Source organism: Macaca fascicularis, chromosome 20, assembly GCF_037993035.2.
Source record: "Macaca fascicularis isolate 582-1 chromosome 20, T2T-MFA8v1.1".
NCBI lineage: Eukaryota > Metazoa > Chordata > Mammalia > Primates > Cercopithecidae > Macaca > Macaca fascicularis.
The window spans coordinates 28022854-28049241 of NC_088394.1; the positions used below are offsets into that span (position 1 = coordinate 28022854).

At 53.1% G+C, this 26388-nt stretch overlaps 2 protein-coding genes across 11 annotated transcripts; both read right to left on the bottom strand.

Annotated features, from left to right (window-relative positions):
• Positions 1–6013: 6013 nt before the first annotated feature.
• ALDOA (aldolase, fructose-bisphosphate A) lies at positions 6014–12519 on the bottom strand. Of its 5 annotated transcripts, none has more exons than XM_065537582.1 (10): positions 12456–12519; positions 12201–12283; positions 9367–9499; positions 9072–9283; positions 7722–7776; positions 7444–7604; positions 7032–7115; positions 6747–6921; positions 6397–6596; positions 6014–6311 (listed from the first exon to the last, which is right to left on the bottom strand). In XM_065537582.1, the coding sequence occupies exons 3-10, from the start codon at positions 9476–9478 to the stop codon at positions 6216–6218; spliced, it is 1095 nt and encodes a 364-aa protein (XP_065393654.1). In that variant the 5' UTR covers positions 9479–9499; positions 12201–12283; positions 12456–12519; the 3' UTR covers positions 6014–6215. The 5 variants fall into 5 exon arrangements, with proteins under 5 accessions (XP_065393654.1, XP_015297724.2, XP_045237823.1 ...); XM_015442238.3 differs by lacking the exon at positions 12456–12519 and adding an exon at positions 9693–9846 and having other exon boundaries at positions 12201–12277; XM_045381888.2 differs by lacking the exons at positions 12201–12283; positions 12456–12519 and adding an exon at positions 11921–11966.
• On the bottom strand, positions 12218–24654 carry LOC107128329 (uncharacterized). 6 transcript variants are annotated; one of them, XM_045381891.2, is made up of 6 exons: positions 24540–24567; positions 24258–24293; positions 22824–22967; positions 22424–22579; positions 12580–12974; positions 12218–12283 (listed from the first exon to the last, which is right to left on the bottom strand). In XM_045381891.2, the coding sequence occupies exons 2-5, from the start codon at positions 24261–24263 to the stop codon at positions 12861–12863; spliced, it is 420 nt and encodes a 139-aa protein (XP_045237826.1). In that variant the 5' UTR covers positions 24264–24293; positions 24540–24567; the 3' UTR covers positions 12218–12283; positions 12580–12860. The 6 variants fall into 6 exon arrangements, with proteins under 6 accessions (XP_045237826.1, XP_073883019.1, XP_073883020.1 ...); XM_074026918.1 differs by having other exon boundaries at positions 12456–12974; XM_074026919.1 differs by lacking the exon at positions 22824–22967 and having other exon boundaries at positions 12456–12974.
• Positions 24655–26388: the final 1734 nt, after the last annotated feature.

Below are 26388 nucleotides of genomic sequence, written 5' to 3' on the forward strand. Positions count from 1 at the left end.
TTGTGGGCTCTGTTGCTGGGCGATGTGGAGGCTGTTAGAAACCCTAGAACAGTCACCTCCCCTTTCATTTTATACAAATGTTTTAACAGCTTTCTTTCTTTCTTTTTGAGGCGGAGTTTTGCTCTTGCCCAGGCGGGAGTGCAATGGCACGATCTCGGCTCACCGCAACCTCCGCCTCCCGGGTTCAAGCAATCCTCCTGCCTCAACCTCCTTAGTAGCTGGGGTTACAGGCATGCGCCACCACGCCGGGCTAATTTTGTATTTTTAACAGAGACGTGGTTTCTTCTTGTTGGTCAGACTGGTCTCGAACTGCGTACCTCAGGTGATCCGCCCCCGCCCCCCCTTCGCCTCCCAAAGTGTTGGGATTACAGCCGTTAGGCACCGCGCCCGGCCACAACTTTCTTTTTTTTTTTTTTTTTTTTTGAGACAGAGTCTCCTCTGTCGCCCAGGCTGGAGTGCAGTGGCCGGATCTCAGCTCACTGCAAGCTCCGCCTTCCGGGTTCACGCCATTCTCCGGCCTCAGCCTCCCGAGTAGCTGGGACTACAGGCGCCCACCACCTCGCCCGGCTAGTTTTTAGCATTTTTTAGTAGAGACGGGGTTTCACCGTGTTAGCCAGGATGGTCTCGATCTCCTGACCTCGTGATCCACCCGTCTCGGCCTCCCAAAGTGGTGGGATTACAGGCTTGAGCCACCGCGCCCGGCAACTTTCTTTTTCCTAAATTAGAGACAGGGTCTCTCTCTGTCGCTCAGGCTGGAGTCCGTGGGGCTATCATAACTCACTGTCACTTCGAACCCCTGGGCTCAAACCATCCTCCTGCCTCGGGCCTCCCAAAGTGCTGGGATTACAGGTGTGAGCCACCGCACCCGGCCATCCTCCATTTCAGCTAGGGAAACAAGCAGAGCTGGGGCTAGGCTTTGTAACTTTATTGCACTTTTTAAAAAATGTTACATATTTTTGTTATTTTGTTAGCCTTCCCCACCACAATCCTTGGAGGATCCAACTTTGTCTTTTTAAGTATTGCAGCCCCAGTGGTTAGAATAAGGCCTGGCACCGTAGGCATACATAAATACTTGTTAATACTTTTTCAATGGATGAGGGAATCCCGGTTCGGATCTCTTCCTTTGCCGTCAGAGAAATATTTGCCATGGACAACTTCAGAAGTTACCATATTGGAATCCACTTTTCCCACGCCAAGCCTGTGCCTCAGTCAGCATGACTTCTCTGATTCCAAAATGGTCCCCTTGACATTTCTTAGTTGCTTTTTTTCTTCCTCTTCTTTTTCTTTTTTGAGACAGAGTCTCGCTCTCTTGCTCTGTCGCCCAGGCTGGAGTGCAGTGGCGCGATCTCGGCTCACTGCAAGCTCCGCCTCCCGGGTTCATGCCATTCTCCTGCCTCAGAGTCCTGAGTAGCTGGGACTGCAGGCGCCCACCACCACGCCCGGCTAATTTTTTTTGTATTTTTTAGTAGAGAGAGGGTTTCACCGTGTTAGCCAGGATGGTCTCGATCTCCTGACCTTGTGATCCGCCCGCCTCGGCCTCCCAAAGTGCTGGGATTAGCGGCGTGAGCCACCGCACCTGGCCAATTTTATTTTTTGTATTTTTAGTAGAGACGGGGTTTCATCATGTTAGCTAGGATGGTCTCAATTTCCTGACCTCGTGATCCACCCGACTCGGTCTCCTGAAGTGCTGGGATTACAGGCGTGAGCCTCCTCTCCCGGCCTCCTCTTTTTTTTTTTTTTTTTTTTTTTTTGAGGCGAAGGCTTGGTTTCTTGCCCAGACTGGAGTGCAGTGGTGCAATCTTGGCTCACTGCAACCTCCACCTTTCAGGTTCAAGCGATTATTCTCCTGCCTCAGCCTCCCAAGTACTGGGCGTCACCACGCCTGGCTAATTTTTGTATTTTCATTTGTTTATTTTTTTAAGACAGATCTTTGCTCTTGTCGCCCAGGCTGGAGTGCAATGGAGCAATTTTGGCTCACCGCAACCTCTGCCTCCGGGGTTCAAGCAACTCTCCTGCCTCAGCGTCCTGAGTAGCTGGGATTACAAGCATCCGCCACCACACCCAGCTAATTTTTGCATTTTTAATAGAGACGGGCTTTCACCATGTTGGTCAGGCTGATCTCAAACTCCTGACCTCAGGTGATCCACCTGCCTCAGCCTCCGAAAGTGCTGGGATTACATGCTTGAGCCACCGTGCCCGGCTTCTTAGTTGCTTACTATTGAGTGAAAGTTTATGCCTTTTTTAAGAGGAGGAAACTGGCTCAGAGAGGTTAAATAACTCGTTCATTGCTTGTATAACTGTGGATGGGGGATTTTACACTGAAATTTGAATCCGGGGCCAGGTGTGGTGGCTCAAGCACGTAATCTCAGCACTTTGGGAGGCCAAGGTGAATCACTTGAGCCCAGTAGTTCAAGACCAGGCTGGGCAACAGAGTGAGACCCTGTCTGTAAACACAAAGAATAAGAAATTTGAACCCGGCTGGGTGTGGTGGCTCAAGCCTGTAATCCCAGCACTTTGGGAGGCCAAGGCAGGTGGATCACCTGAGGTCAGGAGTTCGAGATCAGCCTGACCAACATGGTGAAACCCCGTCTCTACTATTAAAAAAAAAAAAAAAAAAAAAAAAAAAAAAAAAAAAAGCTGGGCTTGGTGGTGCGCTTGTAGTCCCAGCTACCTGGGAGGCTGAGGCAGGTGAATTGCTTGAACCCGGGAGGCGGAAGTTGCAGTGAGCTGAAATTGTGACACTGCACTCCAGCCTGGCCCTCTCAAAAAAATAAAAGAAATTTGAACTTAGAAAGTTGTGTCCTCGCCGGGCGCGGTGGCTCAAGCCTGTAATCCCAGCACTTTGGGAGGCCGAGACGGGTGGATCACGAGGTCAGGAGATCGAGACCATCCTGGCTAACACGGTGAAACCCCGTCTCTACTAAAAAATACAAAAAACTAGCCGGGCGAGGTGGCGGGCGCCTGTAGTCCCAGCTACTCGGGAGGCTGAGGCAGGAGAATGGCGGGAACCCGGGAGGCAGAGCTTGCAGTGAGCTGAGATCCGGCCACTGCACTCCAGCCTGGGCGACAGAGCGAGACTCCGTCTCAAAAAAAAAAAAAAAAAAAAAAAAAAAAAAAAAAAAAAAAAGTTGTGTCCTCAGATCTAGTTTTTTTTCTATCAATTACTCTTTTGGGAACTCAGATTATCATAAAATTAAGAGGTCCAGGACGGGCGTGGTGGCTCACGCCTGTAATCCTAGCACTTTGGGAGGCCAAGGTGGGCAGATTACCTGAGGTCAGCAGATCAAGACCAGCCTGGCCAACATGGTGAAACCCCATCTCTACCAAAAAAAAGAAGAAAAATACAAAAAATTACCCAGGTGCAGTGGCACACGCCTGTAATCCCAGCTACTCTGGAGAGGCTGAGGCAGGACAATCGCTTGAACCTGGGAGGCAGAGGTTGCAGTGAGCCCAGATCACACCACTGCCCTCCAACCTGGGCTACAGAGCGAGACTTCGTCTCAAAAAATATAAATAAAGTCCAAAACTCCCAAACTGGTATACGATGTTCTCTGCTTCTCTAGTCTTTTTTTTTTTTTTTTTTTTTTTTTTTTTTGAGACGGAGTCTCACTCTGTCGCCCAGGCTGGAGTGCCGTGGTGCAATCTCAGCTCACCGCAACCTGCACCTCCTGGGTTCAAGCGATTCTTCTACCTCAGTCTCCCGAGTAGCTGGGACTACGGGCGTGCACCACCACACCCAGCTAATTTTTATATTATTAGTGGAGACGGGGGTTTCACCGTATTGGCCAGGCTGGTCTTGAACTCCTGACCTCGCGATCCACCCGCCTTGGCCTCCCAAAGTGCTAGGATTGCAGGTGTGAGCCACCGCACCCAGCTGAAGCTATTGATCTTTAAACAATCTCTCCAGCCTCTGAGCCTCTGCACGTTCCCTTTTGGAATGTCCCCTTTGCCGTCTTCTACTGACCTTCAATTTTTATTTGCTTCACTTCAGTGTGTTTCCCAGAGTTGAATGAGGCTAGGCAGACAAATAAATCCAAAGTTTGGGGGAATAATAGTGATTGGTTTTGTTTTAGATGTAGGCAATAGAAACAAAATATGCAGAAAAGGGAAGGACCAGGTTTCATTTTAATTTTTATTTTTTGAGACGGAGTCTGGCTCTGTTGCCTAGGCTGGAGTGCAGTGGCACAATCTCAGCTCACCATTACCTCCGCCTCCTGGGTTCAAGCAATTCTCCTGCCTCAGCCTCCCGAGTAGTTGGAACTACAGGTGCACACCACTAGGCCTGGATAATTTTTGTATTTTTAGTAGAGACGAGGTTTCACTATGTTGGCCAGGCTGTTCTCAAACTCCTGACCTCGTGATCCACCCACCTTGGTCTCCCAAAATGGTGGGATTATAGGCATGAACCACTGCGCCCAGCCTAGGATCAAGTTTTTATGCTCCTAGAAGGTTCTAGGTAAGTCCGTTCTACCTCAATCACTGCAGATATTCTCTAGGTCCAGAGGGCTGATGTAGTTACTGTATACCCCAGCCTGGGTCATTGGGGAAGGGCCCAAAGTAAGGGCACAGCACGCTCATTCTAGCTTCGTGGAAAGCAGCAGCTGCAAAGGCTCAGTTCTTGACCTGGAGCCTGAGCTCTATAGCTGAACTTCTGTATCTGCATTATCAAGGGGGTGCTGGAAACAATTCAAGGTTTTTATGGGATTCCATTGCCCAAAGGAGACTAAGAAGCCCTCTCTAATTCCATCTCCTGTTAAAATGGGAAAACAGGCCGTGCGCGGTGGCTCAAGCCTATCATCCCAGCAAATTGGGAAGGCCGAGGCTGGCGGATTACCTGAGGTCAGGAGTTCAAGACCAGCCTGACCAACATGGCGAAACCTCGTCTCTACTAAAAACACAAAAATTAGCTGGGCATGGTGGCGTGCGCCTGTAATCCCAGCTACTATGTAGGCCGAGGCAGGAGAATCACTTGAACCCGGGAGGGGGAGGTTGCAGTGAGCATCGACCGTGTCATTGCACTCCAGCCTGGGCGACAAGAGCGAAACTCTGTCTCAAAAAGAAAAAAGATGGCCGGGTGCAGTGGCTCACACCTGTAATCCCAGCATTTTGGGAGGCCGAGGTGGGCGGATCACAAGGTCAGAAGATCGAGACCATCCTGGCTAACAACGTGAAACCCCGTCTCTACTGAAACTACAAAAAAATTAGCCGGGTGTGGTGGCGGGCACCTATAGTCCCAGCACTTTGGGAGGCTGAGGTGGAGAATCATGTGATGTCAGGAGTTAGAGACTAGTCTGGCCAACATGGTGAAACCCCGCCTCTACTAAAAAATACAAAGATTAGCCAGGTACAGTGGCATGTGCCTGTAATCCCAGCTACTCAGGAGGCTGAGGCAGGACAACTGCTTGAGCCTGGGAGGCAGACGTTGCAGTGAGCCAAGATCGTGCCACTGCATTCCAGTCTGGGTGACAGAGTGAGACTGTCTCAAAAAAAAAAAAACAAAAAAAACACCAAGAGATATGCATGAGCATCCTTTCCACCAAGAAACAGTTCAATCTTGGGCAAAAGAGCCTTAGGTGTAAGTTGAAAATAACAGCATCTACTCATAGAACACCCATTATGTTGCCTAGCTCATGTCACTCAGGAAAAGTGAGCTAATTAGTGGGTTTCTGTCACAGGGGTCTTCTGCCCCCCTTGAGTTCTGGGCCTAAAAGTGAGGCTGAGGCTGCAGCCTCCTAAGACATGAGCGGTTACAACCATACTCCCTAGCTGTGAGCCCTATCTGATGCTGTTAGGTGAAGGGGCAGAGCCTGTAGTGGCTGGAAGAAAATGTCACAAGCTCTCAGCCTCTCTCAAAGCCCTGGCCAAGTATAAAACAGAGCAGGAAAGTCCTTTCCCCTTTCACCCCTTTACTGCCCGGAAAGGAAGAACAGAGAACAGGGGCTCTTTCTTCTTCTGGGCTCTGTTGCCTCCCCAGGCCCTCCCCTGCATTAGACAAAACACACGGATGGCCGACTCCCCCTTAAATAGCTGTTTATTTGGCAGTGTGCTGGAAAGGGTGATGGACTTAGCATTCACAGACGACACCATACACCACTGTCACGAGGGAGGCAAGAGTGCGGGCAAGCCAGTCTGGAGCCCCGAGGAGGAGGCCCCCTCTTCAAGAGTGGGAGGGGGCGGGGCCTGGAGTGTTGGGGGCAGCCTGGGAACACCTCCGCTTAATAGGCGTGGTTAGAGACGAAGAGGGACTCGCTAGCAGCAGCTCCGGCATGACCGCTCGGGGTGTACTTTCCTTGACAGGCAAGGCTGTTGGCCTAAGCGGGGAGAGGGGTGGAGTGAGAAGGGTTCTTCTAAGTCCCGTCCACCCAGGGACCCTGCCCACCTCCTGCCTATCCTTACCAGGGCTCGCTTGACGTACTCCTCCTGTGCAGCCTTCAGGTTCTCCTTCTTCCCACCCCAGGCCTTCAGGGCAGAGGCCTGCAGGGCTCGGCCATAAGAGAAGGTCAGGGCCCAGGGCTTCAGCAGGGGGCACTTGTTAATGGCATTGAGGTTGATGGATGCCTCCTCCTCACTCTGGCCTCCAGACAGGAAGGTGATCCCTGTAGAGCAGGGACGAGAGGCTGTGGTCAGAGACCCAGGAAGCTGCAGGAGCTGGTGGAAGCTGCCATGGAAATCCGTCCAAATGGGCATAGGGTTGTGGGTAGAGCTCATCTACTGCCTAGAGATCAAGATGACAGTGTGGGCCTCACCAGTGACAGCCGGGGGGACTGTGCGGCGCAGCGCTGTGACGGTCGCCATGGCAATCTCCTCATGAGAAAACTTCTGGGTGCAAGCGTGGCCTGGGGTGACCATATTGGGCTTCAGCAAGGTGCCTTCCAGGTAGATGTGGTGGTCGCTCAGAGCCTTGTAGACAGCAGCCAGCACCTGGAGCAGAGCAGGGGCATGGTGGGGTAGTGGGGTGGAGGGGAGGATAGGGGTTAGCCCCAGGGTCCCCGCCCAGTCACCTTGCATTGGTCAGGCAGGCAGTCACTTACCTTCTCGGTCACATACTGGCAGCGCTTCAAGTCATGGTCCCCATCAGGGAGGATCTCAGGCTCCACGATGGGCACAATGCCATTCTGCAGGGTGAGGGACAGGGTCACTGAGGCCTCCTAACCTGGAGTCCCACCTACCGCTCTCCATAGCCACTGGTTAAGACCATATCTTGATGATGCCAGGGACTCAGGCTTCAAAGCCCTCAGCAGATGACAGGAGACAGGCGCCTCCTCAGATCCACCCACAATCCCTCCTTAGCCCCTCTGCCTCGAACAGCCCTTGAGTGCTCTCCACCGGCCAAAGCTGATGCTTGCTTTGGGGGAGATAGGCATCATGGCGGGTGACTGGCAAGTTAACGACACTGGAACCAAATGAGGTGGGAGGTGGCCTATTGGGGACCTGCAGGCCCACCTGCTGGCAGATGCTGGCATAACGGGCCAGGACATTGGCATTTTCCATGATGGCGAGGGCTGAGGGGGTGTGTTCCCCAATTTTCAGCACACAACGCCACTTGGCAAAGTCAGCTCCATCCTTCTTGTACTGGGCACAGCGCTCAGACAGCCCATCCAACCCTAAAAGAAGACGGAGGGGTCAGAGCACAGTGGGGAGGGGCATGTGGTTTCCACTCCTCTCAGCACCCAAACCTACTCTGGTTGGGTTCGTAGGGCAGAGAATCAAACAGTTCTCACCTTGGGTGGTAGTCTCGCCATTTGTCCCTGCCAGGGGAACCACGCCCTTGTCTACCTGTTGGGGTCGAGGTAACAGCATTAATACACAGGAAATGACCTCTAGTACCCTTCCCACTGTTGCCCCGGCTGGAGTACAGTGGTGGGATCTCAGCTCACTGAAGCCTCCACTTCCTGGGCTCAAGTGATCCTCCTGCCTCAGCCTAAGTAGCTGGGCGTGAACCTCTTTCCTCTTCTTTAGCCCCAGTCTTCCCCCAAATTTACTTAATCTCTTAAATTGCATCTCAAGGCTGGCAAATATTTTCACTTAGTTACAATTATTTAGTTACTTAAGCCAGGCGCAGTGGCTCACGCCTGTAATCCCAACACTTTGAGAGGCCAAGAAAAGCGGATCACGAGATCAGGAGATTGAGACCATCCTAGCTAACATGGTGAAACCCTGTCTCTACTAAAAATACAAAAAAAAAAAATTAGCTGGGTGTTGTGGCGGGCGCCTGTAGTCCCAGCTACTTGGGAGGCTGAGGCAGAAGAATGGTGTGAACCCGGGAGGTGGAGCTCGCAGTGAGCTGAGATCGCACCACTGCACTCCAGCCTGGGCAACAGAGCCAGGCTCTGTCTCAAAAAAAAAAAAAACTACTTAATATTTAGTTGCTAAAATACTTAGTTACAATTAAATTAAAATATTTTCACTTAGTTCACTTAGTAACAATCCTCTGAGACAGGATACACTGGGATATTTGACAACAGATATGTTGAGTGAATTGGGTGTCAGGAGACTGGGGCTCTGCCACTTACTCTGAGCAAAACACTTCACTTCCCTGAGCTTCTGAGATTTTCATCTGTAAAGGGGGAATAATACTGTTCTCTTAGAATTGTGAGGATTAGGCCGGGCGCGGTGGCTCAAGCCTGTAATCCCAGCACTTTGGGAGGCCGAGACGGGCGGATCACGAGGTCAGGAGATCGAGACCATCCTGGCTGACACGGTGAAACCCTGTCTCTACTAAAAAAAAAAAAAAATACAAAAAACTAGCCGGGCGAGGTGGCGGGCGCCTGTAGTCCCAGCTACTCGGGAGGCTGAGGCAGGAGAATGGCGTGAACCCGGGAGGCGGAGCTTGCAGTGAGCTGAGATCCGGCCACTGCACTCCAGCCTGGGTGGCAGAGCGAGACTCCGTCTCAAAAAAAAAAAAAAAGAATTGTGAGGATTAAAAATGTCGAGTAAATGCCCTAAGCCTGAAGCAGGCTCCATGCAAGTCTCTAGGCCTCCAATCCAGTATTCATTCCCTGCCTCACTAACCTGGATTTCCTTCCTCCATTTCCATCTCAAACCTCACATCCTGAGGCCCTGCCCCTCACCTTGATGCCCACAACACCGCCCTTGGATTTTATAACTTGGGGGAAGGGACGACCATCATCCGCCTTCTGGTAGAGTGTCTCGTGGAAGAGGATGACACCCCCAATGCAGGGGTTCACGCGGTCATCAGCTGTCAGCAGCAGCTGGCGGTAGAAGCGCCGGTTCTCCTCGGTGTTCTCGGTGCCAATGGACTGCAGCCTCTTGGCAATGCTCCCTGGGAGTGTCACATGGGAATTAGGGGACCAGCCTGCCACTCCTAACCCTGCACCCTCCACCCATTCTGTCTCCTGCCCGCACCAGTGGACTCATCTGCAGCCAGGATGCCCTTGCCGGGTGCCACGATGCGGTGAGCGATGTCAGACAGCTCCTTCTTCTGCTCCGGGGTCAGCGCTGGATATTGGTAGGGCATGGTGCTGGTGGTAGCAAGTTCCTGGGTACAGGAAGCAGGGGAAGGACTAGTTAGCTGGGGTTTCCCATCATCTCCCAATGAGCAGGGCTCCTCGCCTGGAGGTCAGGGAAACGTTCCCTACCTCCCCTGCCCCACACCCAGCAGGCCCTGGGGCGCTTCTGGTCCCCAGCTCTCCCGTAGGCCCAACTTCCCTATACTAGGCCTGCCCCTGTACCTTTCCTAACTCTGTCTGGTGCTGGGTGTTGCCCAGCTGAGGGTGGAGTTGCGCACTGGCAACTGGGGGAAAGGAAAAGGCCATAGCCATAGACAGGTGGGTCATGTTGAAGCTGGACCCTTCTGGCTTGCGCCTTGCCATGGGGTCACCTTGCCTGAAAACAAAACCGAACCGGAGTATTTTAGAATGTAAAGATTGAATCGAGCAGAGGGCCCAACACCCTCGTGGGAAAGGGCCCAGATAAGGGTAAAGTCTGTGCTTCAAGCCACACAGCAACCCCGGAGCCAGATCTGAGATTAGAACCCAGCTCTTCTGACTGCCACTGGGGTGTTCCTTCCAATCCACCCAAGATCCCAGGACTGGCTCGGGCTCCAAGTCTTCAAGGACATCCCAAGGTCAGGCTTTTCCCCACAAGGGAGGGGGTGGGTGGTAGGAAAGGGGTATTAGGAAAAAGATAAGAGAGCAACGAGAAGCCCAGGAAAGGGCGGTGGAGCAAGCCCTAGCCCGAGGCAAGGAAAGCGGTAAGCTTTGCCGTCGTCACTGTTCCTACGGGGCAAGCGCCTTCCCCTGAAAAATGCTCCTGTCGCTTCGCACGGCTGCAGCTGTTCCGGGCTCAGAATCAAGGTCGCCCGATAAGGAGAGACAGGGAAAGCGTTAATGGGGCATCAAGCACCGCCAAGGGGTTTCCCCTCCTCACGAGGGGCGGCCCGTTTCCCAGGGCAGAAACCAACCTCCCGCTTGCGAGAACCCTGGGGCTGTACACGGGCCGACCCCCACCCCTCAGTGGCTCTTAGGATCCCCGCCAGGGCTAAGGGGCCCTAATCCTTTGCCACAGGGGTCCCTGCAAGAAAAGGGGAGGGGAATGGTCCTTCATCTCATCCGGCTTCCTCCCCCGCCATGACTCAGCACGCGCTGCCGCTGCATTGCGCAGTTATGGGACCTCAGGCTGGAGGAGCCGGAGAGCCTGTGTGTGGCTGCTAGTAGGGAGACGCTGGCATGGGGTGGGGTGCTCCACGAGGACGCCCAACCCGCCACTGCCCCCAAGATCCCTCTCCAAGGTCCCTGGTCCCTGCACGTGAAGAGGGGCGCTCACCTGGCACAGAAGAGGGGCGGGTGTGCAGGGTGCGGCGGCAGAGGGCGACGGGCTGGCGAGTGGACTCAGTGAGCGAACGCGGCACTCGTCACCAGGACCCCTTCTGCGGCGCGTTCCGAGAGGAACGCAGCCGATTCAGCCTCGGAGGGGGCGGCGCAAGGGGCGGGAAAGAGGAAGGCAGCGCCTGGCCTTTTAAAGGCACCACTCCGCCCTCCGCCGAGCATTTTCCTTTACGAGGAGCGGGCGGCGTCCAATTGCAGGCGATAGACTGGGCTACGGACCGCCCCTGAGAGGAGCAGCCCAGAGGCCGCGCTAGGAAGGGGCGGGCGCCGAGAACACGATCCCTCCCCACCCCCCTCGGACGTGACTCGGGCCACATCCCGCGGGTCGCAAGCTCCCGCCCCTCCGCTCCTTTCCCCCCAGCCTGGTGCGCTCTGGGGCGCCGTGACTCAGCTAGAATGTTGGCACTGGAGAAGGGGGAGACCGGGAAGTGGGGGATGCGGATAGAAGAGTCGGAAACGAAGGAGGCTGAGTTTCGTCGCCCAGGCCGGGCCCGCGGCCCGGGACCGCCCCAGCTTCGGGCTTCGCGGCTGCGGCGCGTGTCACCATCGGGGCCACATCGCGCAGTCGTGCCTCAGCCTGCCTCGCCCGCGGGCTGGATCCGCGCGGAGCCGATCCCCAGTCACTGGCCCAGGCGTAACAGAGGCGGAGGAAAGGGCAGCGAGAGGACGCGCAGGCAGCGCGAGAGGGCAGCAGAGCTGGCGCAGCGCGGAGGCGAGGCCTCCCGGTGCGAGCTCCCGGCGGGCGGGCCGGGCTGGGTCGCGCATGCGTGCGCGCTCTTTGCCTGGGCCGCCGCAGCCAGGCTGGTAGTCTTCTGCGCCACCGAAAACCAGAATGCGCGGCTATGGACCGGCCGCTGCTCGGCCTCGGGCATGCGGGGCCACAGTTCCTGCCAAACGCCCTCCTTGCGCCTGACTTCCATCTCCAAAATAAAATCCGTCCCCGAACTGATCTGTCTCCCAGATGCTTAGCCCCCTGCTCCTACCGTCCAAGTCTCCCCTCCTCACCCGGACCCATCTGGACCCTGTCGGCCCAACCCCATCCCCACTCCGGCCCGGTCCTGCAAGGGGCCCACCTGCGGCAAGGCTGAAGGAGCCGGCAGAGCCTGGTCAGCAGCGAGTGAGCCAGGGGTGCCCGGGCTGGGTTATAAGGCGGCTCCTGCCCGCCCCACACGTGTCCCCGACCTTCTCCGATGACCCCTGCCCTTTTCCCGCCACGGATCCTCTGGCAGGGACCTATATTTAGGGAAACCTGAAGCCCCTGACATTCACACCAGCCTGGGGCCCGGCATGGAGTAAGGGGGAGGAAGCCTTGGGTCGGCCCTGTTGACGGGGAGGGAGCCCTTGCCCACTCACCGGTGCTTCAGAGGAAATTTCTTCTTTGGAAATCCAGACGGAGGCCCTTGATTGTCAAGAGAAATAAATCTTTGGCCAGGGACCTGTGGGAGGGAAAGGGATGAGGGGACTCAGATCACGTGGCCTCCCTGCCACCCTCCCAGACTCCTCTAATCTCTCTCCTCCCCAGACTCCCTGCCGTGATGGTGGCTGTTCTGATTCTCTGGAGCCCTGGTTTTTTTTAGGAAGGAGAGCAGATACTGGCACTACACTCACCTCCTAAAATAACCGAGAGTCCGTGGACGGAGTGTGGTCGGGCACCCTTGTGTACCCGGTACTCAAGGGCCAGGCTCCTCCTATAACACTTGTGTGTGGTGAGCAGCGCCACCCCCCTGCCCACCTTCAAATAGAATCGTTGACGTGGGGAGGGGAAAGGGAGCCAGGACACCTGCCCCAGCAGTAGCCCCTCTCTCTTCTGGCCCTCCAGAGGAGCTGCCGTCCAGTCGGCCAAGAGTCCCGCCCTGCAGGGAGCCAGGCCCCGCACTGCCACTTCCAGTTCCCAGGCCTGGGTGCTGGGCAGGCCATTTGTGGTTGCAGTGGCCTGGAGAAAGGCTCTTCAGGGAGGAGGGCCCATGGGCCCTGGGGGCTGGCCACTCTCCAGAGGGCAGGGGCCCTGGGTTCTCATCGGAGCTTGATTTCGAAGCAGAGACAGTTGAGGCTCTGGCAGTCAGGGAGCTGGCACGTACAGGCACAGTCGCAGAGTGGGCAGCAGCGGGGGCAGCGAGGTGCCCAGTCCTGAGGGAGGAGAGAGAGGGGTGAGGTAGGTGGGATGGGGCCAAGCCTGTTGCTCTCTAAGGGGAGAAGGGAACAAAGAGGCCTGGGAAGTTCCGCTTGCCCAGTGGAACAGAGGGTACTGTCCATCATTCCCAGAAACAAGAGCAATTCTCTGTGCTGTTGAAAAATCAGCAATGAGTCCTTGTTCTGAACAACTGAGTTCAGGAGCTAGAAGCAACGATTCGGGGTTCTCTCCTTCCTATTTTATGGGTGAGAAGACTGAGGACCAGAGAGCAACTGGCCCTGGGTCCCATGCTAGAATTTGGGCCTCCCAGTGTTAAGCTCAAAAGATGGCTCTGCTACAGTCCCGGGGTCTGTGCAGTTGAGGCAGTAGACAGAGAAAGCACATACATTTTTCTGTCCATCATGAAAATGACTTGTGGGCTTTATGGACTTCTTCAGCATGAGACCAAACTATAGGGTCTCATTCTCACTATTTTTGTGCATCTGCTCTCTGCAAGGAACAGACCGCATTCGTGAATGATTTAAAAAATCTTTCTAGGTATCTTTGAAAATGGCAATTTACATATTTTTCTTTTCTTTTTCTTTTTTTTTTTTTTTTTTGAGACAGGGTCTCACTCTGTCGCCCAGGGTGGAGTGCAATGATGCGATCTTAGCTCACTGCAACCTCCGCCTCCTGGGTTCAAGCAATTCTTCTGCCTCAGCCTCCCAAGTAGCTGGAACTACAGGTGTGAGCCACCACACCCAGCTAATTTTTGTATTTGTAGTAGAGATGGGGGTTTCACCATGTTAGTCAGGCTGGTCTCGAACTCCTGACCTCAGGTGATCCACCTGCCTTGGCCTCCCAAAGTGTTGGGATTACAGGAGTGAGCAACTGTGCCCTGCCATATATATATATATCGAAATGGAGTTTTGCTCCTGTTGCCCAGGCTGGAGCTCAATGGCGCGATCTTGGCTCACTGCAACCTCCACCTCCAGGTTCAAGTGGTTCTCCTGCCTCAGTCTCTCAAGTAGGTGGGATTACAGGCATGCGCCACCACAGCTGGCTAATTTTGTATTTTTAGTAGAGACAGGGTTTCGCCATGTTGACCAGGCTAGTCTTGAACTCCTGACCTCAGGTGATCTGCCCGCCTCGGCCTCCCAAAGTGCTGGGATTACAGGCATGAACCACCATGCTTGGCCCATTTTTTGTATTTTTTTGTAGAGACAGGGTTTCATCATGTTGCCCAGGCTAGTTTCAAACTCCTAGGCTAAACCCACCTTGGTCTTCCAACGTGCTGGGATTACAGGCATGTGCCACTGCACCCAACCAATTTTAATGTTTTCAAAAGAATTAGATCTGTTTTTTTTTTTTTTTTTTTTGAGACAGAGTCTTGCTCTGTCACCCACGCTGGAGTGCAATGGCAGGATCTCGGCTCACTGCAACCTCTGCCTCCCGGGTTCAAGTGATTCTCCTGTCTCAGCCTCCTGAGTAGCTGGAATTACAGGTGCCCACCAGTACACCCGGCTAATTTTTGTATTTTTAGTAGAGACGGGGTTTCACCATGTTAGTCAGGCTGGTCTTGAATTCCTGACCTCAGGTGATCCACCCACCTTGGCCTCCCAAAGTGCTGGGATTACAGGTGTGAGCCACTGCGCCCAGCCTTATATCTTTTAATTATCAGAATCCTGAGTAATGGGCTTCTTTACAAAAAAGAAAATTGATGGCTGGACAAGGTGGCTCATGCCTGTAATCCCAACAACTTGGGAGGCCAAGGTGGGCGGATCACTTGAGGTCAGGAATTCAAGACCAGCTGGGCTAACATGGCGAAACCTCTTCTCAACTAAAAACACAAAAATTAGCTGGGCGTGGTAGCGTGCACTTGTAATCCCAGCTACTCAGAAGCCTGAAGCAGGAGAATCGCTTGAGCTTGGGAGGCAGAGGCTGCAGTGAGCTGAGATCGACCCACTGCACTCCAGCCTGGGCAACAGAACAAGACTCTGCCTCAAAAAAAAAAAAAAAAAAAAAAAAAAAGAAGAAGCTGGGCGTGGTGGCTCACTCCTGTAATCCCAGCACTTTGGGAGGCTGAGGTGGGTGGATCACGAGGTCAGTAGATCGAGACCATCCTGGCTAACATGGTGAAACCCCGTCTCTACTAAAAATAAAAAAGAATCAGCCGGGTGTGGTGGCCTGCGCCTGTAGTCCCAGCTACTCGGGAGAGCGAGACAGGAGAATTGCTTGAACCCAAGCAATTGGGCGACAGAGCGATACTTGGTCTCAGAAGAAAAAAAAAAGGAAATAGAGGCATAGACAGAGAGTTAAGTGATGAGAATGGAGCTGGGATGTACAGTCCTGCCTGCAATCCCCTTTGAGCCCTCTGCCTCCCAGCACTAGGAGCATCAGCCTCTCTCTGGGTCTGCCAGGGCGGGGGCAGCTCATCCCATATTCTCCACTGAGCTAGCACAGGACTCATGCTCAGCAGGCGTCTGAGATATAAATGAATGCTGAATGAATGGATGAATCTAAGCATATCATTTGTCTTCTTTAGGCAAAGAAGAAAGAAGAGGGCTTCTCAGCTGCTGAAGGAAACAAGGTCTGTCTCTTAGAGAATAGGAACAGCATGTACTTAGAGGCAAGAAGGGAGAACTGGTCTATCCAGTGCACTGCTGTCCTCCCCTGGGACAGGGATGACCTGCAGCTGCCTTAGGCATGGGCTGGAGTCAGGCCAAATGGCTGAAGTGGCCCAGGATGGCTGTGTGACAGAAGACTGGCTCCTTGAGGCCAGAGGCAGAGGTAGTGACAGTCACAGTTGTACAGTTCAATCAGAAACTTGGCCAAGCCAGGAATAGGGGAATGACCTTTCCAGTAGCTGAGGTTTCGGGGTGCAGTGTCAGATGGCTGGTGAGATCAGATATCACTAGGGGCTGCAGTGAGGGGAGGGGACCTGCCACCTGCAGGGACAGGGGTCTGAATTGGGCTGTGTTACTGTCAACAGAACTGCCTCCTGGTGGGAGGCTAGAACTGTCATGGTGGAAGGGAGAGAGAAATGATTTTCCTGTGTTTGATGAGGGTGTGATTTAGGGTGTCTCTAGGGAGTCCCAGTGTGGGGATGAAATCGCTTCTGCGGGTTTTTGAAGGACCACACCATCATTCCGTGCACAGAACCCGTGGCTGAGAGAGGCTCTGCTGCCATTACCTCAGAAAAGAGGGTATTAAAAGCATTTCTTGGCTCTCTCCCTTGGAAGGGTTTAGATCTTGTCATTAATAACTGGCTAATGGATTTCTCAACTGTTACAAGCAGCCATGTGGCTTCTGGAAGGAATCTGCTGTTTAAGTACATTAAACAAGGACTCTGCAAGACTGTTAACCCTTGTGTCTCTCTCGGCTCTCAGGAGAGTTTTTCACTCGAATTTTTCCTGTTGACACTGACAGCCATCATCGTAGAGATGGTTAAAGCTCAGGCCCTAGAGTCAGTAAGACCTGGGTTTGAACCTCAGCTTGGCTAATTCATGTTTTCAGCCCTCAGTTTCCTCATTTCTGCAACAAATATAACACCTAAGGCTGGGTGCAGTGGTTCACACCTGTAATCCCAGCACTTTGGGAGGTCAAGGTAGGCGGACCACCTGAGATCAGGAGTTCAAGACTAGCCTGGCCAACATGGTGAAACCTCATCTCTATTAAAAATACAAAAATTCTTTGGGAGGCCGAGGCAGGCGGATCACAAGGTCAGGAGATCGAGACCACGGTGAAACCCGTCTCTACTAAAAATACAAAAAATTAGCCGGGCGCAGTGGCGGGCGCCTATAGTCCCAGCTACTCAGCAGGCTGAGGCAGGAGAATGGCGTGAACCCGGGAGGCAGAGCTTGCAGTGAGCCGAGATCCCGCCACTGCACTCCAGCCTGGGTGACAGAGCGAGACTCCGTCCCAAAAAAAAAATACAAAAATTTCCGGGTGCAGTGGCTCACGCCTGGAATCCCAGCACTTTGGGAGGCCGAGGCAGGTGGATTGCCTGAGCTCAGGGGTTCGAAACCAGCCTGGGCAACATGGCAAAACCTCGTCTCTACTAAAAATACAAAAAATTAGCCGGGTGTGGTGGCGGACACCTGTAATCCCAGCTACTCAGGAAGCTAAGGCAAGAGAATTGCTTGAACCCAGGAGGCGGAGGTTGCAGTGAGCAGAGATCATGTCACTGCACTGCAGCCTGGTGACAGAACGATACTGTCTAAAAAACAAACAAACAAACAAAAATTAGCTGGGCATGGTAGCACATGCCTGTGGTCCCAGCTACTCAGGAGGCTGAGGTGGGAGACTTGCTTAAACCTGGGAGGTGGAGATTGCAGTGAGCCGAGATTGTTTTACTGCACTCCAGCCTGGGCAACAGAGTGAGACTCCATCTCAAAAGAATAAAATAGGCTGGGTGCAGTGGCTCACACCTGTAATTCCAGCACTTTGGGAGGCTGAGGCAGGCAGATCACAATATCAGATCGAGAGCATCCTGGCTAACACGGTGAAACCCTGTCTCTACTAAAAATACAAAAAATTTGTTGGGCGTGGTGGCGGGCACCTGTAGTCCCAGCTACTGGGGAGGCTGAGGCAGGAGAATGGCGTGAACCCGGGAGGCAGAGCTTGCAGTGAGCCGAGATCTCTCCACTGCACTCTAGCCTGGGCGACAGAGCGAGACTCTCTCAAAAAAAAAAAAAAAAAAAAAAAAAGAATAAAATAAAATAAAATGAACAAATATAACACCTACTTCATAAGGTCATTTTGGGGAATTGGTGGAAAGAACTAAGCATGATGCCTGATAAGTAGTGAGTGCTGGACGAAACAGAGCTGTTCTTGGCCGGGCGCGGCGGCTCACACCCGTAATCCCAGCACTTTGTAAGGCCAAGGCAGGGGGATCGCCTGAGGTCAGGAGTTCAAGACCAACCTGGCCAACATGGTGAAACCCTGTCTCTACTAAAAATACAAAATTTAGCCGGGCATGGTGGCAGGTGCCTGTAATCTCAGCTACTTGGGAGGCTGAGTCAGGAGAATCACTTGAACCTGGGAGGCAAAGGTTGCAGTGAGCCAAGATCGCACCACTGCATTCCAGCCTGGGCAACAGAGGGAGCACTGCACTCCAGCCTGGGTGACAGAGCGAGACCCTGTCTGGAAAAAAAAAAAAAAAAGAAAGAAAAAGAATGAGAGCTATTCTTATCATAGCTTCTTCCCTCAGCAGTGGTTCTTAAGCTGATGTGCATCAGAATCATGTGAGAACTCGTAGAAGATTCACAAACTCTAGCCCCAGCCCAGACCTGAGTGTGGGGCCTAGATGCCTGGCTTTTAAGTCCCATACCTGTTTCTGACCGCATGCAGGGCGAAGCAACCGCTGCTCCAGAGCACGCCATTTCTCACCCTCTGTTGTAATGGCCTAGTTATTTCTCTCTCTCCATCACCAGAATGGAAGCCCTGCGAGGATGGGGACCTTCTCTATCTTGTTTCTGCTGAGTCCCCAGGGCCCTAGACAGTGCGTCAACAGTAACTCCATAAATCTTTGGTGAGTGAGTCAATGAACGAACGAATGAATGAGAACCTTGCAACATGTACATGAAAGAAGCAGAGCAGGCCAGGCATGGTGGCTCACGCCTGTAATCCCAGCACTTTGTGAGGCCAAAGCGGGTGGATCACGAGGTCAGGAGATCAAGACCATCCTGGCTAACACGATGAAAACTCATCTCTACTAAAAATACAAAAAATTAGCCAGGTGTGGTGGCACGCGCCTGTAATCCTAGCTACACGGGAGGCTGAGACAGGAGAATCGCTTGAACCCAGGAGGCGGAGGTTGAAGTGAGCTGAGATCGCACCACTGCGCTGCAGTGTGGGTGACAGAACGAGACTCTGTCTCAAAAAGAAAAAAACCCACAGAAGCAGAGCAGGCGAGCCGGCAGGTTTCTCCCTCAGTAACGAAGAAAAACCTGGGTTTCTGTTCCGGCTGGTCCAGTCATATAACCTCCAAGTCACTCCAGCCTCCATAAGCCTCAGTGTCTACAGCTGCCACGTGGCAAGACATTTGTAACCTTCCTGGCTGTTATTACAGGGAAACTGAAGAGGGAGGGACTTAAATGTACTTTGTGGAAAGGCAGCTCAAGGACAGAAAGAATCTGCCCCGCCCTCCACCCTGCTAAATCCCTTCCGAGCTCCAGCGGAAACCGGAGAGGATCAGGCCCTGATGTCTCCAGGTTTTAAAGTTCCTGGGGAAGGTGGGAGGGCCCAGTCCATCCTTACAATGCACCTCACCCATCCTCTCGCCCAACGAGGCGATGAGTCCCTGGCTATTCACTTCAAGTAGACAGAAGGAGTAGGAGGTGGCATCCCCAGGACAGGGGGCCAGAAATCATTTTATAATGGAGTATCTCCTATAAGACAGGAGGTTGTTTTGTTTTGTTTTGTTTTTGAGACGGAGTCTCACTCTGTCACCCAGGCTGGAGTGCAGTGGCACGATCTCAGCTCACTGCAATCTCTACCTCCCGGGTTCAAGCAATTCTCCTGCCTCAGCCTTTCCAGTAGCTGGGATTACAGGCGAGTACCACCACGCCAAGACAGGAGTTTTCAGAACCCAAGGTCTCCTCCTTTTGCCCTTCTGCCCCTCAGCTCCAACCCTGGGACCCCTCTCCTGACTGCCCCTAGGAAACCAGAAGCCGATTGTCTGAAAAAGCGCTCCTTGCTCCACAATTTACTTCAAAACTGAAAACACGGCAGGGATTAGCACCAATCATCGTGTACCTAGGTTATGAATTTGCTTTTATCCTCCTCTTCCGTCCTAGGGAAGGAAGGTCACCACTCCAAGGGCAGGCACTTTGCTGTCTGAATCTCTGAGCCCAAAATAATCATTCCTCAGGAAGGTGGTCAATTACATTTAACATCTTTAAACCCACAAATGCAAACAGGCCTGTCTGCAAGCCAGGCTTCTCCCCTGAGGATTCTACTTCAGCTAACACTGTGGAGCTATTTGTGATGCAAGATTCTCCTGCGTAACACTCTGGAGAAGCCACTAAACTTCCCTAAGCCAGCTTACTCCCCGCTGCAGGAGGAGGACAGTAACCCCTGCATGTCTGCACGCACAGGCACAGATAGGTGGCCAAGTGTGATGTCAGGTTAAAAAGGGCAAGTAGAGGCTGAGCCCGGTGGCTCACATTTGTAATTCCAGCACTTTAGGAGGCCGAGGCAGGCAGATCACCTGAGGTCAGGAGTTGGAGACCAGCCTGACCAACATGGAGAAACTCCGTCTCTACTAACAATACAAAATTAGCCAGGCGTGGTGGCGCATCGCTGTAATCCCAGCTACTCAGGAGGCTGAGGCAGGAGAATCACTTGAACCCAGCAGGCGGAGATTGCAGTGAGCCGAGATGGCACCATTGCACTCAAGCCTGGGCAACAAGAGCAAGACTTGTCTCAAAAAAAAAAAAAAAAAGGGCAAGTAGAGGCTGGGCATGGGCATGGTGGCTTACACCTGTAATCCCAGTACTTTGGGAGGCTGAGGATGGCGGATCACTTGAGCCCAGAAGTTCAACACCAGCCTGGGAAACATCATGAAACCCCATCTCTGCGAAAGATACAAACATTAACTGGGTGTGGTGGCATGTACCTGTAGTCTCAGCTACTCAGGAGGCTGAGGCTGAGGTGGAAGGATTGCTTGAGCCCAGGAGGTAGAGGCTGCAGTGAGCTATGATTGCACTACCGGACTCCAGCCTGGGTGACAAAGCAAGATCCTATCTCAAAAAAGGTGGGGGATAGAGGAACAGTAGCAGGTATGATGAAATAACCTACGTGATAGCACCCAATTTTTGCCAAATAATAGTAAAATACAGCAGTGATAGTACTGTATATTAGTATATGAGAGATAGATATAAAACAGCAACTTTGGGATAGAGAGCGGGTTTGTAAAGTGATTAGTACTTTCTGTGTATTTCTTATTTATTTATTTATTTTTTGAGACGGAGTCTCGCTCTGTTGCCCAGGCTGGAGTGCAGTGGCCAGATCTCAGCTCACTGCAAGCTCCACCCCCGGGTTCACGCCATTCTCCTGGCTCAGCCTCCCGAGTAGCTGGGACTACAGGCGCCCGCCACCTCGCCCGGCTAGTTTTTTGTATTTTTTAGTAGAGATGGGGTTTCACCGTGTTAGCCAGGATGGTCTCGATCTCCTGACCTCGTGATCCGCCTGTCTCGGCCTCCCAAAGTGCTGGGATTACAGGCTTGAGCCACCGCGCCCGGCCCTTTCTGTGTATTTCTATAGGTATACTTTGTAAGTAGTATTTTCTGTAATCAGAAAAAACATATAGGTTTTAAAAAATACCCGGGTCTCCAGGAGTTCAAGGCTGCAGTGAGCTGTGATTGTGCCACTGCACTCTAGCCTGGGTGACAGACCAAAACTCTATCTCTGGGGAAAAAAAAAAAAAAAACGGCCAGGCTCAGTGGCTCAGCCTATAATCTTAGCACTTTGCTTTGGGAGGCTGAGGCGGGCAGATCACCAGGTCAGGAGTTCAAGACCAGCCTGGCCAACATGGTGAAACCACATCTCTACTAAAAATAACAAAAATTAGCTGGGCGTGGTGGCACACGCCTGTAATCTTAGCTACTCAGGAGGCTGAGGCAGGAGAACTGCTTGAACCCAGGAGGTGGAAGTTGCAGTGAGCTGAGATTACGCCATTGCACTCCAGCCTGGGCAACAGAGCTAGACTCCGACTCAAAAAAAAAAAAACAAAAAAAAAAAACCATGGCTGGGCCATGGTGGCTCACACCTGTAATCCCAGCACTTTGGGCAGCCAAGGCGGGTGGATCATTTGAGGTCAGGAGTTTGAGACCAGCCTGACCAACATGGTGAAACCCATCTATACTAAAAATACAAAAATTAGCTGTATGGTAGTTGTGTGCACCTGTAATCCCAACTACTCAGGAGGCTGAGGCAGGAGAATTGCTTGAGCCTGGGAGGTGGAGGTTGTGGTGAGCCAAGATTGCGCTACAGCACTCCAGCTTGGGTGAGAGAGTGAGGCCCTGTCTCAAACAACAACAACAAAAAAAAAAGAAAGAAAGAAAGAAAAAAAAAAAAACCCAGCTCTGGAAGGAGGAAAGTAAAAAAAAAAAGAAACTCAGTTCTCAGTTCTCAGGGTTGTTGGGAAAAACAATGAGTTCAGTAAAGAGGTCCTATACCTGGAACATAGTTCATTCGGTGAACGGAAAGGAGCTGTGTGAGCTGTTTTTTGTTACCCACATCACCTTTCTCCGGCTGACACCCTATTTTATTTTCTTCAAGTAACTTTCACCAGACATTATCTGATAGGTTGTTTTTACCTGTCTCCACGTGACTCACACCCCGGAACCGTGCCTGGCCTTGAGAAGGTGCTCAGTAATAAATGTTGTTGAGCAAAAAAATGAATGCACCGATCATTCCTAGATCAGGGCTTAGCGGGGCAGGGGGTAGGAATGGAACTCACAGCTCCGGTAGGCTGGGGGCAGCAGGCATCCAGGAAGTGGGCCCGGCTAGGCAGAGGAAAGTCGCAGGCTTCTGCACAGGTCCAGCAGCAGTCTGGGGGCCCTGAGGCACCTTGCTTCCTGCAGGGGGAGCTACCGTCCGCGCAGCAGCCCTGGGCCTAGATCACAGGGTTCAGGATGTGGAACAGGCAGCAGATAGTGACAGCCAAGCCAGCTTTCCCGAGGGGGCAGGAAAAGGTTTGGCTGGGGACAGGAGAGGAGGGACCCCCTGGTACTACAAAACGGATAGATGCAAGGGCTAAATGTCAAGTGTCTCAGGGTAAGAGCCTGCAGATGAAGGGACAGGTTAACGGGATTCCTCTTCCCCAGAGCCCACCCTTTATCCCCCACCAGACCCCTCACCAGCAGGCAGTGCCTAGTCAGCAGGACTAGACCCAGCAGCAACAAATAGATGCCCACAGCGATGAAGACGATGGCAGGGATGGGGAGCAGCAGGGGAGGGCTGCTGACAGGAGCCGGGGTTGGATTCCATGGACTAGAGGAGGCCTGGACGAGCACAGGGGGAAGGGATGACAAGGAGGTGGAGAGGGGTTGCAGGAACACGGGAATACCATGAGGGACGCGGAGGCGGGTGGGAGAGGAACGGCCACCAGATGGTGGGGAGAGCATCAATGGGACTACACCCTGACTCATTATCTTGTGCCCTGAGCCTGCCTTTTTCCCTATCATTTCCAGTTTAGCACCATCAAGCACTTCTGCATTCTAGAGTCTTCTAGGGCTTACTGATTTTCCTTCTGGAATGCCTCTCCAAAGAGATCTCTTGTCTCTGACTCCCCTGCCACTCCTTTCCCATCCCTCAGCTCACATTACCGGCCCCTGTCATCCAACCTGCAATTGTTCCCCTTTTCCATACCAGATGTCCTTGTGTATCCCTCCCTCCCTTACAATCCATCAATGGCTCCCAGTAACTCACTTAAAACTTTTTCTTTTATTTATTTACTTTATTATTATTATTGAGATGGAGTCTCACTCTGTCACCCAAGCTGGAGTGCAGTGGGGCGATCTCGGCTCATGCAACCTCTGCCATCCGGGTTCAAGGGATTCTCCTACTTCAGCCTCCCAAGTAGCTGGGATAAAAGGCGCGCGCCACCACACCCAGCTAATGTTTGTATTTTTAGTACAGAGGGGGTTTCGCCATGTTGGCCAGGCTGGTCTTGAACTCCTAATCTCAGGTGATCCACCCACCTCGGCCTCCCAAAGTGCTGGGATTCCAAGCATGAGCCACCGCACCTGGCTATTTTTCTTAGAGACAGTGTCTCACTCTGTCACCCAGGCCGGAATGCAGCGGCAAGATCATGGCTCGCTGCAGCCTCGAGCTCCTGGGCTTAAACGATCCTCCCACCTCAGCCTCCTCAGTAGCTGGAATTACAGGCGACAGCCACCACACCTGGCACTTAAAACTTATGTCAGTGACAAAATTCCCAGTTTAGTCCTGCCTACCTCTCTCCCTCCTTCTCTTCCAAACACATGATAGCCCTAGCAATTCCCCAAATGCTGGAGCCTCCCTCTCACCCCCAGGCTGTTTCCTCTGCCGGAAATGCCTTTTCTCCTGGATTACTTGGTCAACCTCCTCATCTTGCCAGGAATACCAGAAATGTGCTCTCCCGTGGGAAGTCCATTCCTGGCACTCTTCCTCACAGTTCTCGTCCTGAGCTGGCAGGGTGTAGTCTCTGTTGGGTAGAAGCCCCCTCCCCAGTCCGTGCTGGAAGGCAGGCTCAGTCGGGGTGAGGACAGGGCGCTGAGGGGGCTCAGAGAGGGGAAGGGGCCCGGACTTACGTCCATGGGGCAGGGCAGAGCCAGTCAATCCGGGAGCTGCAGAAGGAAGGTTCTGGGTCTCAGGGGCTGAGAGGCACCGTTAGACCGGGGTGCCCACCCTCCTTCCCTTTCCTGTTTGGGGAAACTGAGGCCATCGCTGGGCCAGAGGGTGGAATTCGGGAAAGGGAATGGGAGGCGGGGGATCCGAGGCGGCGCCTTCCTCGCAGGCTCCAGCGCGCCCCAGACCACTCCCCTCTTCAGTCCCTACACCCCGGGCTTCCCCGGTCGGTCCGCCCCCATCACCTGCACCCTCGGGCCGCGGGCAATTCACGGATTCCGCGCCGAGCTGGGTCCAATAGGCCGAGGCACCGGCTCCGCCCAGAAGCCGTTCGCGGCATCCAGCTGTTGCCATGGTGACCAGAGCGGCGTTTTTTACGGCGGCCGCCGAGGCCCAAACTCCCTCCTGCCGCCTCGCGCCTGCCGCCTCGCGCCTCCCGCCTCGCGCCTCCCGCCTCCCGCCTGAGCTTCCGCTGATACCAGCTTTGCGCCGCTGCGGCCCTAGGGGCTTTTTCGAGGGGACCCAAGGGGAAGAGCGAATCCCGCCACCGCCAGCCTAGGTCGGATCCTCATCAGATGCTGGACGTTGGAGGAGGCACCGGGTTGTGGGGCGCCACAGGAGGATTGAACCCCCAGGCTACACCGAAGACTTGGATATATCTCCGGCCAAGCCATTGCGCATCTGCAAAAGGGAGAAAAGCCTGCTGCTCGGGGATATTGTAAAAATCAAAGCTACTTTTTATATTTTATTTTTATTTATTTATTTATTTTTGAGACCGAGTCTCGCTCTGTCGCCCAGACTGCAGTGCAGTGGTGCGATTTCGGCTCACTGCAACCTCCGCCTCCCGGGTTCAAGCGATTCACCTGCCTCAGCCTCCCGAGTAGCTGGGATTACAGGCGCGCACCACCACACCCGGCTAATTTTTGTATTTTTAGTAAAGACGGGATTTCGCAATGTTGACCAGGCTGGTCTCGGACTCCTGACCTCAGGTGATCTGCCCGCTTCGGCCTCCCAAAGTGGTGGGATTACAGGCGTGAGCCACCGCACCCAGCCTATTTTTATTTTTTAAAATGTAGCTTTGGGCCGGGCGCGGGGTGGGCGTGAGCCACCGCACCCAGCCTATTTTTATTTTTTAAAATGTAGCTTTGGGCCCGGACGCCTGTAATTCCAATACTTTGGGAGGCCAAGGCTGGTAGATCACGAGGTCAGGAGATTGAGACCAATCTGGCTAACACGGTGAAACCCCGTCTCTACTAAAAATACAAAAAAAAAAAAAAAAAAAAAGCCGGGCGTGGGGGCGGGCACCTGTAGTCCCAGCTACTTGGGAGGCTGAGGCTGGAGAATGGTGTGAATCCGGGAGACTGAGCTTGCAGTGAGCCGAGATCTACCACTGCACTCCAGCCTGAGCAACAAAGCGAGTCTCCGTCTCAAAAAAAAAAAAAGTAGCCTTGAATGCCGGGCACAGTGTCTCACACCTGTAATCCTAGCACTTTGGAAGCAGATCACCCGAGGTCTGGCGTTCGAGACCCGCCTGGCCAACATGGCAAAACCCTGTCTCTAGTAAAAAAATACAAAAATTAGCCGGTTGTGGTGGCGGGCGTCTGTAGTCCCTGCTACTTGGGAGGCTGAGGCAGGAGAATTGCTTGAACACAAGAAGCGGAGGCTGCAGTGAGCTAAGATCGTGCCACTGTACTCCAGCCTGGGCGACAGAGTGAGACTTTGTCTCAAAAAATATATAAATAAAAACTAAAAATAGGCCGGGCGCAGTGGCTCAAGCCTGTAATCCCAGCACTTTGGGAGGCTGAGACGGGCGGATCACGAGGTCAGGAGATCGAGACCATGCTGGCTAACACGGTGAAACCCCGTCTCTACTAAAAAAAATACAAAAAACTAGCCGGGCGAGGTGGCCGGCGCCTGTAGTCCCAGCTACTCGGGAGGCTGAGGCAGGAGAATGGCGTGAACCCAGGAGGCGGAGCTTGCAGTGAGCTGAGATCCGGCCACTGCACTCCAGCCTGGGCGACAGAGCGAGACTCCGTCTCAAAAAAAAAAAAAAAAAAAAAAAAAAAAAAAACTAAAAATAAAAAAGTAGTGACG

Excerpts from the sequence above, each read along its gene's own strand:
- ALDOA (XM_015442238.3), bottom strand. The coding sequence starts at position 9,833 with ATGGCAAGGCGCAAGCCAGAAGGGTCCAGCTTCAACATGACCCACCTG. Across the intron at positions 7,777-9,071 it reads GCGGTGTTGTGGGCATCAAG|GTAGACAAGGGCGTGGTTCC; the intron begins GTGAGGGGCAGG and ends CGACCCCAACAG. Across the intron at positions 6,922-7,031 it reads GCCAGTATGTGACCGAGAAG|GTGCTGGCTGCTGTCTACAA; the intron begins GTAAGTGACTGC and ends GCTCTGCTCCAG.
- LOC107128329 (XM_065537585.2), bottom strand. The coding sequence starts at position 24,100 with ATGGACTTCCCACGGGAGAGCACATTTCTG. Across the intron at positions 22,580-22,823 it reads TGACTAGGCACTGCCTGCTG|GCCCAGGGCTGCTGCGCGGA; the intron begins GTGAGGGGTCTG and ends CCTGTGATCTAG. Across the intron at positions 12,975-22,423 it reads GCCCCCAGCCTACCGGAGCT|GACTGGGCACCTCGCTGCCC; the intron begins GTGAGTTCCATT and ends CTCCTCCCTCAG.